Source organism: Convolutriloba macropyga, chromosome 6 (genome assembly GCF_964194025.1).
Source record: "Convolutriloba macropyga chromosome 6, txConMacr16.3, whole genome shotgun sequence".
Lineage (NCBI taxonomy): Eukaryota > Metazoa > Xenacoelomorpha > Acoela > Convolutidae > Convolutriloba > Convolutriloba macropyga.
Window position 1 is genome coordinate 73,315,935 of NC_134473.1, and position 12,298 is coordinate 73,328,232.

At 43.2% G+C, this 12,298-nt stretch overlaps 1 protein-coding gene across 5 annotated transcripts in view; it reads left to right on the plus strand.

Moving 5' to 3' along the window:
* Nucleotides 1–9,484, plus strand: part of LOC142340603 (uncharacterized) — a 38,474-nt gene extending 28,990 nt beyond the window's left edge. For all 5 annotated transcript variants that reach the window (XM_075391283.1, XM_075391282.1, XM_075391285.1 and 2 more), the window contains exons 5-6: nt 239–1,111; nt 2,820–9,484. In XM_075391283.1, coding sequence (XP_075247398.1) covers nt 239–1,111; nt 2,820–9,235 — 7,289 coding nt within the window. In that variant the 3' untranslated portion in view covers nt 9,236–9,484. The remainder of the gene's footprint in view (nt 1–238; nt 1,112–2,819) is intronic.
* Nucleotides 9,485–12,298: the final 2,814 nt, after the last annotated feature.

The window sequence follows — 12,298 nt, forward strand, 5'->3', positions numbered from 1 at the left end:
TAAATTTTTAAGAGAGCTTAAGCCTGGCGATGTTGTTAAGTCAGAGTGGAGTAGCATTTATGATGAAGCGAGCATGTGTGCTTCAACGGGCTTATTTTAGCTTTTCTGTAAGACTTTTCAAATATTTGCAAATTTGGCCTTGAGCAGTGAAATTTAGCAAATTTCTGCAAATTTGACATTACGTTTGCACTAAGGTACCAATATTGTAGTAGAAGAATGAAGTCTAAGTTCTTCACAGGTTCCAAATATTCAAAAGCCGACAATGTTCGCCGCGAATCGGACCCTGCAGCTAGATACTCAACATACCAAGCTACACCCAACCGAGATTCCCTGGAAAGTAAACCCAGAGATGCCAGCACAATGAAAACAAGCATCGCTGGATCGGCTAAACAACCAGACGACGTTTCCGGAGCAGAAGCTGGAAAAAGTGGGGAGCCAACTGCGAAATCTGCGGGTGGTTACGGAATCATTGAGAATAGTTTGAGAAGTCCGTCTGATTCCGAGTACGCTGATTATGATGGCAATAATAAAGCAAGTAAAGGTACCAAGAAAACATCGGATCTGGCCTCGGAAGAAGATTTGGGTCCGCATCAGAAACGAGCTCTGTACGATGGAACAGTTCCAAGTGGAGCCACAGGAATCGCTAACGAAAGTCAGCCCAATGCAGCCGCTAACGCAGCAGAACCCAGAAAACCCAAGGATGTTCGTGCCTCTGATAGAATGGCACAAAATACGGATATGGAACCGAAAAACAGGGATGACATTAACAAAAATAACCAAAACGAGTCGGGGGTGCCGAGGGGTTCTAGTGAACATAGTGAACACTTCAAGCCAATGGAAAAAGATGACCATTATGAACTTCCTGAAGGGGGTGTGGTTGGGACGGCTAGACATACAGCAGTGTCCAGCGGTACCCAAAAAGAGTCGGGGGTGCCGAGGGGATCTAGTGAACATAGTGAACACTTCAAGCCAATGGAAAAAGATGACCATTATGAATTGCCTGAAGGGGGTGTGGTTGGGACGGCTAGACATACAGCTGTGTCTGGATCTATTAATGAAGGAAATGAGGAACACCCGACAGAATCAAATCCGCCCTATGGTGCGGCTCAAGGTTAAAAAAGAATCAGGTTTTTATAGAGTAATTCATTACGACGCACAGAGGTATACCCAAATCGCCATGGGCAGATATGCCCGATGCGTGCATCTCGTGTTCGTTTTTACTATGTTAATATATTGAAAGTGGAACAATATTGCGGAAAATAGCTACTTTAGCCGAAACCGGCAAATTGGAAGGGAAATTAGAATCCGGTGTTCGCAAAAGTGTCCTCATCCTAGCCACGAAATACAAGTACAAACTTTATAACCTATTTTTTGCACGGCTTGTATCCGCATCTGCTCGATTTATGTATCGATTTTTCGCACGCAATGTAGCTCGATTTCGCATATAATCCGCAATTAAGCCTAACTTAATTACTACTTATTTAATTAAGCCTAACTTATTACTACTAGTAGAACTTTATTACTACTTTATTACTACTTATAGTACTTTATTACTACTTATTACTACTTATTAGTACTATTTATTACTACTTTTTAAAATTGGCCAGTCCCACATTGATATACAAAACCTTTGATGTGCGAGGAATTTTTCGGGGAAAAAAATCAGTTTTTGAGGTTGCATGTATTTAAAGCACTTTAAAGCTTTGAAGGCTTCAATTAAATCTTTCTTAAACTGCTTATTGCATGCTCATAAAGCGCGCGAGTAATAGATGCCTAAATGAGCGGAATTGTGCTACGAGATTTGTTACCTACTTTTTGCACCGAATGTTCTTTTATTTTGCAAAATTGACGGAACCCCTTCTGCGAAAAATAAGATACAAAGGATGTCTCTGTCTAATTCCGTCTAATTTCGTTCATTGTATGTATCAAATCTTCTAGCCAATTTTACTAAGGCGGAAATTTTGGGGTTTACATCTGCTTCGTAATATTGTTAGCATTTGCTTCTTCAAACTCAGTTAACTTAATAGATCTTTAGTGCTTAATTGGAACTCCAGCACAGATGAGAGGTCAGCTTACGGTTGTAAATTGAATTTTGAGAAATTTGACTAAGTGAGAACCGGGAAGCAACCAACTTAACAAAAGAGAAAGCTTTACTGGTAGTTCTTAGACAACTTTTTGTCTCTTGAGTCTTAGCCATTTCCCTACGTAGTTCTCTATGACTGCAAAAAATGCTTTTTTTGAGTTTTTGATAAGAATTTTTCTCAGCTCTAATTTCTTAAATAAAGGGCTCTCACGAATCTTTATTAATGGCTCTGAAACAAAGTTTGAAGCAACTGATGCAAACGTATTGGTCTTTTTATGCATAATTTCTGCCTGACCATTTTGAATTTTCCAGCGATTTTTATGCCCTTGACTTAAATCAAACAAAAAATGCGCCCCAATAGAGCCATTTTCTACTTAAATTTTATTATTGGTTATGGGGGTATATAATAACCACTGAACGCAAAAAAACCAGTTGAGCATATAGTTCCTACCCCCACAAGTAGGGTCAGAGCAATTATTAAATAAACAAAACAGTAATCAACTTTTACATTGTATAAAGATACAAAAAGGAAACAAGCGTCGTGATTGAGTTTACTCCAGTAGTCGGTGTCTGCCCTAGTGATTGACGAACTGAAAAACTTGCAAGCATGTTGGAAGCCATCTTGCAATTGAATGCATATTAGTACCAAGTTGCTTGCAAAAATTCTCGAAAATTTTTTGATTCACTCATTGCTAGGGTGTAGACGGTTGTAGTCATGGTTTGATCACATTTTCAGAACAAACAGAACATCGGGAATCTGGGGCTCAAAGTGGACCTCAGCACGGCTCAGATGGGAAAGGGACTCTGGGAAGTGGAACCCGGTTCCACGATTTCTACGAACAGGATCCGAGCAGTCGAGGTCTCAACAAAAGCGGCAGACATCCCACATCGTACATGGATTCCAACTATGTCGAAGCCTTTCGGGGTGAACAATCTTTGCCCGATGAAACCGGCGACGATCGAAAGTTTCGTTCGGACTTCGACGAAATCATTGACGTTGTCGCAAATAAAAGAAAACATCATACAGATATGTTTGATGAAAAGTTTCTAATATTTCGACGTGGTTCTTACATAGACTTTAAAATCGAAATTGAAGACATAAAATTTGTAAAACAGCGTAATTTAAAAGCGCGTGATCAAATTTCAAGAAGCGCGACTAAAGCTACCACATACGTTCACTTAAACAAAGACGACGATGGAAAAGAACATTATTCGGGATTTAAACTTGATTCGAAAAATAAACGGTTTAAAATTTCGCCCCTTTCCATAATAGGCGAATGGAGCATGTACGTGAACAAAAAAGGGCCCTACAAAGTGTTTATTTTGTTCAACCCCTGGAGTGAAAAAGATCTTGTCTACCTTGAAGACCGGGACTGGATCAAGAAATACGTGAAAGAATCAAGCTCGAAGCTGTACAAGTCGGCAAATCGTTTCATGTGGTGGACTTATGGACAATTCGAACAAGGAATGCTCGAAGCTGTTTTGGATCTTTTAAATCGAGCGGCAAAATTCAGCCAAGCCGCCAAAGCCAGTCCAATTTTGGTAACTCGGGCTCTAAGCGCGGTTGTGAATGCTTTTGACGAAGACGGTTTAATAATTGGCGAATGGAACGAAGATAATTACGACGATGGATCCAGCCCCCATGCCTGGACGAGTTCTGTAGACATTTTCAGAGAATATGCCAAAAAAGGACAGCCGGTCAAATACGGGCAATGTTGGGTTTTTGCGGGATGCCTCACGACGGCTCTCCGGTGTCTGGGCATTCCAGCCAGAACCATTACGTGCCTGGGATCTGTCCACGACAAAAACAAAAACCTGGTTGAGGACATTATATTTGACGATAGACGCATGCTTAAGGATTACTCAGATTCAAGGTGGACTTTTCATTGCTGGAATGAAGTCTGGCTACAGCGCCCGGATCTGGGTTCGGAGTACGGGGGGTGGCAGGCCGTAGACGCGACACCTCAAGAAGACAGCAACGGGTTTATGCAATGTGGTCCGGCATCTGTGAAGGCAATTAAGCAGGGCAAATGCTTCCTCCCCTACGATGCCGGATTCATTTTTGCCGAGGTAAACTGCGACGTTGCAACTTGGTACCGGAAGGAGGATGAGAAACATTTCAGGCTGAAAAAGGTTTGCAATGGAAGCAATGTTGGATCCGCGATTCTGACCGACTCTGTCGGCAAAGGTAGCGACGACGTTGCAAATGATTACAAATTTAAACAGGGTTCCGAAGAACAAAAGCGTCAAGTATACCTCTCAGTTTCCACCGGATCTCGTCCACAATTCTACGACCAGAAGTCAAACCCTGACACCGTTGAAATTACAACTGATTTAAAGGACTGTTACAAATTGACAGAGGACCTGAAATTTCAGGTGTTTATTAAATCTAAAGATAGAGAGAGCCGAGACTCTGGGGAAAACTTCAAAGCAACCGTGATTGTATCTTGCGATATTGTGACGTATCATGGAAGAATCTTGAAAGAAATCTACCGCGACAAACAGGAAATAATTCTACCCAGGGACAGCCCTTACCAAGGAGTCATAAAGCGGGAAAAATGCTTGGGTCTTATTGGGAATAACAATTCCTTAAATTTTGCTGTTTTTTGCCACAAACAGTCAAATGACGATATTACAGTTAAAAAATTTACGGCGCAATTAGATTCGAATGAACCCGAGATTGAGTTGCTAACGAAAGGACCATATAGCAGAGGTCAAACGCTTGACCTCAAAGTAAAATATCAAAATGATCAAGACTTTGAACTGGAAAACTCTGTGTTTAAATTAGATGCTCCGTACATGCGAGTTCGGAGAGATTTCAAGGTCGAAAGTTCAATCAAGCCAAACGAATCATCATCGACCATTTTCAAGTACACACCACGCACAGTAGGCGTGATCAAAATTGTAGGTTCGTTCATGTGTGACCAATTTGCTGCTCAAAATACGTGCATTGAAGTGAACATCACAGAGAAAGGAGGGAAAAAGCCTGACGATGAGAAACCAGCTGTGCTTCCTTTCGAAAATGAGTACAGAAATGAGATCGAGACTGGTGAAGGGTCCAAAACCCAGCCTAAAGCCAGCCGACCTTCAAACCAACCGAATGGCGAAAGGACGTCGGGGACCGGTGAAATGGACCAGGGTTTTGGCAGTTACGAACAGAAACAGAACCTTGGGCAAAAACCGACTGGGTGGAGCCAGGATTCCAGAAATAAAGACACTGAACGTTCAGGCCAGCAATATGGAGGTCAGAAAGAAATGGGGAAAGTTTACGGAAGTCAACAAGCTGGTAACCAGCAAGTTTATGGGCCTTCCCTATCGGGGAGCGTGCAGCAACCTTACGAAACACAGCAGGACGACAGCGGGCAAGTTACAGGTCAAGAACACAAGGGATCTCAGGAGCAGAACCGCCAGCAAGAGGAGGCTCAAGAACATGATGGTCAGCAGAATTACGGGAGAGTGTCACAAAGGAATTCAGAGCAGACGAAAACCAATGTTGATCGGGCTCAAAAGAACGACGGAAGTCAAGTAGACGTCAGTCAGAGACAGTACAGAAACCCCGAGGCGGCAGGTAGCCAACGACAATATGGATCTGAGGCAGGTATCCAGCCACAATATGGCTCCCAAGCTGAAGGTAGTCAGGAGCCAGCAGGAACACAGGTGTCAGGAAGTCAACAACAATATGGCTCGCAGACAGGTAGTCAACAACCTTACGGCTCGCAAATAGGAGTGAGTCAGCAGCGGGAGGGAACTGAGTTGTCAGGTAGTCAGCAACAATATGGAGCTCAGACTGGCAGCAAGCCCGCTTATGGCTCACAGGCGACAGGAAGCCACGGGAAAGATGGAACTCAACTATCAGGTAGTCAGCAGCAATATGGCTCGCAGACAGGTAGTCAACAACCTTACCGCTCGCAAATAGGAGTGAGTCAGCAGCGGGAGGGAACTGAGTTGTCAGGCAGCCAACAACAATATGGATCTCAGGCAGGTAGCAAACAACCATATGGTTGGCAGATGGAAGGTAGTCAGGAGCCAGCAGGAACACAGGTGTCAGAAAGTCAACCACAATATGGCTCGCAGACAGGCAGTCAACAACCTAACGGCTCGCATTTAGCAGGGAGTCAGCAACAGCAGGGAACTGATTTGTCAGGTAGTCAGCAACAATATGGATCACAGGCAAGTAGCCAGCCGCCATATGGCACTCAAGTGGCAGGAGGCCAAGAGCAAGATGGAACTCAAGTATCAGGTAGTCAGCAGCAATATGGATCTCAGGCAGGTATCCAACAACCAAATGGTTCCCAAGTGGCAGGTAGTCAGGAACAAGCAGGAACACAGGTATCAGAAAATCAACAACAATATGGCTCGCAGATAGGTAGTCAACAACCTTACGGCTCCCAAGTAGCAGGGAGTCAGCAGCGGGAGGGAACTGAGTTGTCAGGTAGCCAGCAACAATATGGTTCCCAGGCAGGTAGCAAACAACCATATGGTTCGCAAGTGGCAGATAGTCAGGAGCATGCAGGAACACAGTTGTCAGGAAGTCAACAACTATATCGCTCGCAGACAGGTAGTCAACAACCTTACGGCTCGCAAGTAGCAGGAAGTCAGCAGCAGGAGGAAACTGAATTGTCAGGTAGTCAGCAACAATATGGATCTCAGGCAGGTAGCAAACAACCATATGCGCCGCAATTGGAAGGTAGCCAGGAGCCAACAGGAACACAGGTGTCTGGAGGTCAACCACAATATGGCCCACAGACAAGCAGTCAGCAAGCTTACGGCTCGCAAGTAGCAGGAAGTCAACAGCCGGAGGGAACTGAGTTGTCAGATAGCCAGCAACAATATGGTTCCCTGGCAGGTAGCAAACAACCATATGATTCGCAAGTGGCAGATAGTCAGGAGCAAGCAAGAACACAATTGTCAGGAAGTCAACAACTATATCGCTCGCAGACAGGTAGTCAACAACCTTACGGCTCTCAAGTAGCAGGAAGTCAGCAACAATATGGATCCCAGGTAGGAAGCAAACAACCTTATGGGTCGCAAATGGAAGGGAGCCAGGAGCCAACGGGAACACAGGTGTCCGGAAGTCAATCACAATATGGCCTGCAGTCAATCAGTCAACAACCATACGGCTCGCAAGTATCTGGAAGTCAGCAGCAGGAGGGAACAGAGTTGTCAGGTAGTCAGCAGCAATATGGATCTCAGGTAGGTAGCAAACAACCATATGGGTCGCAATTGGAAGGTAGCCAGGAGCCAACAGGAACACAGGTGACCGGAAGTCAACCACAATATGGCTCGCAGACAAGCAGTCAGCAAGCTTACGGCTCGCAAGTATCAGGAAGTCAGCAGCAGGAGGGAACAGAGTTGTCAGGTAGTCAGCAACAATATGGATCTCAGTTAGGTAGCAAACAACCATATGGGTCGCAATTGGAAGGTAGCCAGGAGCCAACAGGAACACAGGTGTCCGGAAGTCAACCACAATATGGCTCGCAGACAAGCAGTCAGCTAGCTTACGGCTCGCAAGTATCAGGAAGTCAGCAGCCGGAAGGAACTGAGTTGCCAGGCAGCCAGCAACATTATGGATCCCAGGTAGGTAGCAAACAACCATATGGGTCGCAATTGGAAGGTAGCCAGGAGCCAACAGGAACACAGGTGTCCGGACGTCAACCACAATATGGCTCGCAGACAAGCAGTCAGCAAGCTTACGGCTCGCAAGTATCAGGAAGTCAGCAGCAGAAGGGAACGGATTTGTCAGGTAGTCAGCAACAATATGGATCTCAGGTAGGTAGCAAACAACCATATGGGTCGCAATTGGAAGGTAGCCAGGAGCCAACAGGAACACAGGTGTCCGGAAGTCAACCACAATATGGCTCGCAGACAAGCAGTCAGCAAGCTTACGGCTCGCAAGTATCAGAAAGTCAGCAGCCGGAGGGAACTGAGATGTCAGGTAGTCAGCAACAATATGGAACTCAGGTAGGTAGCAAACAACCATATGGGTCGCAATTGGAAGGGAGCCAGGAACCAACCGGAAAACAGATGTCCGAAAGTCAACCACATTATGGCTCGCAGTCAATCAGTCAACAACCTTACGGCTCTCAAGTATCAGGGAGTCAGCAGCCGGAGGGAACTGAGTTGTCAGGCAGCCAGCAACAATATGGTTCCCAGGCAGGTAGTAAACAACCATATGGTTCCCAAGCGGCAGGTAGTCAGGAGCAAGTAGGAACACAGATGTCAGGAAGTCAACAACTATATCACTCGCAGACCGGTAGTCAACAACCTTACGGCTCGCAAGTAGCAGGGAGTCAGCAGCAGGAGGGAACTGAATTGTCAGGTAGTCAGCAACAATATGGATCTCAAGTAGGTAGCAAACAACCATATGGTTCGCGATTGGAAGGTAGCCAGGAGCCAACCGGAACAAAGATGTCCGAAAGTCAACCACAATATGGCTCGCAGACAAGTAGTCAACAACCTTACGGCTCGCAAGTAGCAGGGAGTCAGCAGCAGGGGGGAACTGAATTGTCAGGTAGTCAGCAACAATATGGATCTCAAGTAGGTAGCAAACAACCATATGGTTCGCAATTGGAAGGTAGCCAAGAGCCAACCGGAACACAGATGTCCGAAAGTCAACCACAATATGGCTCACAGTCAATCAGTCAACAACCTTACGGCTCGCAAGTATCAGGGAGTCAGCAGCCGGAGGGAACTGAATTGTCAGGCAGCCGGCAACAATATGGATCTCAGGCAGGTAGCAAACAACCATATGATTCGCAAGTGGCATATAGTCAGGAGCAAGCAGGAACACAGGTGCCAGGAAGTCAACAACAATATGGCTCACAGACAGACACTCAACCACCTTACGGTTCGCAAGTAGCAGGGAGTCAGCAGCGGGAGGGAACTGAGTTGTCAGATAGTCAGAAACAATATGGATCTCAGACTGATAGCCAGCCCGCTTATAGCTCTCAGGTGACAGGAAGCCAGGGGAATAACGGAACTCAAGTATCAGGTAGTCAGCAGCAATATGGAACTCAGGCAGGTAGCCAACAACCATATGGTTCCCAAGTGTCTGGTAGTCAAAACGAACAAGAAACTGAGGGATCAGGTAGTCAGCAACAATATGGCTCGGAGTACTCAAAAACAGACAAGAAAAAACGTAACAAGAAGTAGCGTGGAGCTATTGACCAATCGTAAAGAATCACTTCTTTCACTTTTGATTTTTTTGTTTCCTGGGAAGTTGGAACGTTTCGATATCAAAACAACAAATAAACTTGACAAAATCAGTAAATCATTTTGTGTTGCAAACTTGATTTGTCATTCGGTATCAAGAGAGTCGCTATTTGTATTCAGCCAATTATGAGTGACCTCAAGAGTTGGCATGTTTCCTGCTTCATCGATTGAAAATTTAACATTTATATACTTGTTTTTAAATTTGATCTAGTCCACCCTTGTTACGCACCCCGGTGTCTAATTTACACCCCCAAATTATGTAAGATTATTGGAGTAATCGGGGTAATCTTTAGCAATTCCCCTAAATACTCTTAAATCTTTCAGGTCCTAACGGGGCGTAATTGGATGCAAGCGTGCAGGGTTTGGCTAGGTGTGTAAAAGGGGGGGAGTTGAGGAAATGTTCTAAGAGTAGGGGATAATTTTGGGGAGTAAAAAGATGCAAGAATAAGGGTAACGGGGGAGGCTAAAATGATGCAACGTATGAGAAAATGGGGGTCAAAACGATGCAAAAAAGGGGGGTATAAGGGGTAAAACGATGCAGGAGCAGGGGTAACGTGTGTAAACCGATTCATGTGTAGGGGTTAAGGGGGGCGGTAAAACGATGCAAGAGTAGGTGGTGTTGGGGGTAAAACTTTGCAAGAAAGGGGTGTTAATTGGGTCAAGAGATTGCATGACTATGGGGGTAAGGGAGGGTAAAACGGTGCAAGAATAGGGAGTAAAGAGCGCTAAATTTAAGTGAAAGAGGCCAACTTTCCCACATTTCTCCCCATTACGCTTCAACCTTCCAAAAATTACTTTCTTAAATTTACAAATTTTTGGAGGTAATTTTAGGGGGCACAATCTAACATTACCCCCTTATTCAGAATTACCACCTTTACCCTCCTATATTACATCGTTTTTTCCCCCATAGAAGGTTACATCCTACTCTGACATCATTTTGGGGTAAGCATGGGGAGAGGAGTGACGGGCTTTTTCAAAAGATGAGTTTGAGCAAACTAATTCAAAAGTTTGCAGTACCGTAATTTACTGTTGTCAGCCGTAATTTACTGTTTAATGTTGACTATATATCACGCAGATGAAATTTTTTTTTGGAATTTATTATGAGATTAAAAACTTCCTCATCTTTCGGAGCATTGTCTGCCGAGACCGCATTCAAAATGCGTTGTTGATTACATAATGGAGTGTTTTGGTGTTTTTGGTTTTCTACAGAGTTTTGACAGATGGTTTAACATCTTTAAGATCACCAAAAAATATTCAATCGAATCACAACGGCTTTGTTTTGTTTTTAGGAAGACATATCGGTCAAAAGTAGTATTTCGTGGTCTAACGCATACAGATTCCATCAGATTGCAGATATCACGAATTGTAAGATTATCAATTCTTACGTGAGGATTATTGCTATTAAAAGTTCTGCGTCCCTCTGTTCCAATCAACAAATAAATCAGTGAGACCGCAAGTTTTTCACTTTAATTCCATGGTTTTTCAGCGCACAGTACACGTGTTGATCAGTAACGCTTTGACATTCATTCTGACAATTCGTCTTGATTAGACAAATGAGGGTTGGTTTTTTACCTTCAGATTGGGCAGATGATCCTCTATTTTTTTCTTCATATTGTTGTTCTGGGGGAGGATTAACTGCCTCAGTGGATGCTTGTTGTAAGAACGTCAAGTGGAGTATTCTACCCGGGCGAAAGAGCTAATTTGAAGTGTACTTTTTTCCCACCCAAGTGGAGGACCAGAGTTTGGCTTGTCCCAAAAGGGTTCTATACCCAGCAATGTTTTGGCTCTATTACGCACTGCTGACTGCGACGTGTCGCATTACCCAAAAACGAGCACTGGTTTTGCGGTAGCAAAATCCAAGCTCTGGAGTCAATCAATTTTCGCAAGGCAAACTTGCACTTAGATTAAATGCTGATTCAACGCGGCTTAGTAAAACAATAGTTTCGTCTTAGCTATAAACTTGTGTTTGACAAAGTCAAAGATCAGAAATTAAAATTTAAATTGCGTTCCGAGGATCAAACGCAGACGAATGAAAATTACCAGACAAGCTAATCAGATTGAAAAAAACGTCAATACTGCGCCACCCAAACATGTTTTTTCGTTCAGATTTTTTTGCACTGCTACAGGTATTTCAAATTATTTTTGAGATCTTTTTTTTTCACAAAGGTGTAGTAACTAATTCCAAATTGTCCACTAACTGTCCATAATCATAAAATTACTTAGATTTTTTTTAAAAAAAAACTTGACAACAAGGACAAAAAAGAATACGATAAAAACTAATCTAATCAAAATTAATTAAAAGATCTGAGACTTGTCTTCATTTAGAAAAAAAATGCAAGCACCGCTACAGGCATTTTATATTGGTTTTGAATTTTTTTCCTCAAAGGTTTGGTAACAATTTTCCAAATTTTCCAAGGACAAAGGAACAACATTCCAAGTTTTCCAATGTAACAACAACAAGGACAAAATAGAATACGATAAAAAGTATACTAACCAAATAAAATTACAAGATCTGAGACTGATGTTCATTTAGAAAAAAAATGCAAGCAGACGAAAAAAAACCAAAATCGCAAAGTGAAAAAACGCATATACTTTTTGAAGAAAAAATCAATTTCAAAGCCATTAAAACCATTTGCTGTCAATTGAAACCTTTAAATGGCTTCATTTAAACCTCCTTGGGAGAACATTGAGACCTTTCATTAACCAGAATGTCAAAAAAACAAATGGAATCAGCTGCGCCTTCTTTCAACACCATCTAAATGATTTATTACTTATCATCAGTGTGATGACCGGACAAGCCAGCAAGAAATAAGCCGAAATTTGGAAACATCCAAAAGAAAAATTGTAGTTTCAATACCAAAAAAATACGCTTGCATATGGCGTGACACATATAATTTTGCCAAAGAGTGATTTGGAGTGCGAATCACTTAAGGTACAAATTAAGAGATACAGACAGCAAAGGATAAATAAATGAACTAATTTAAACAATACGGAATATGGTAC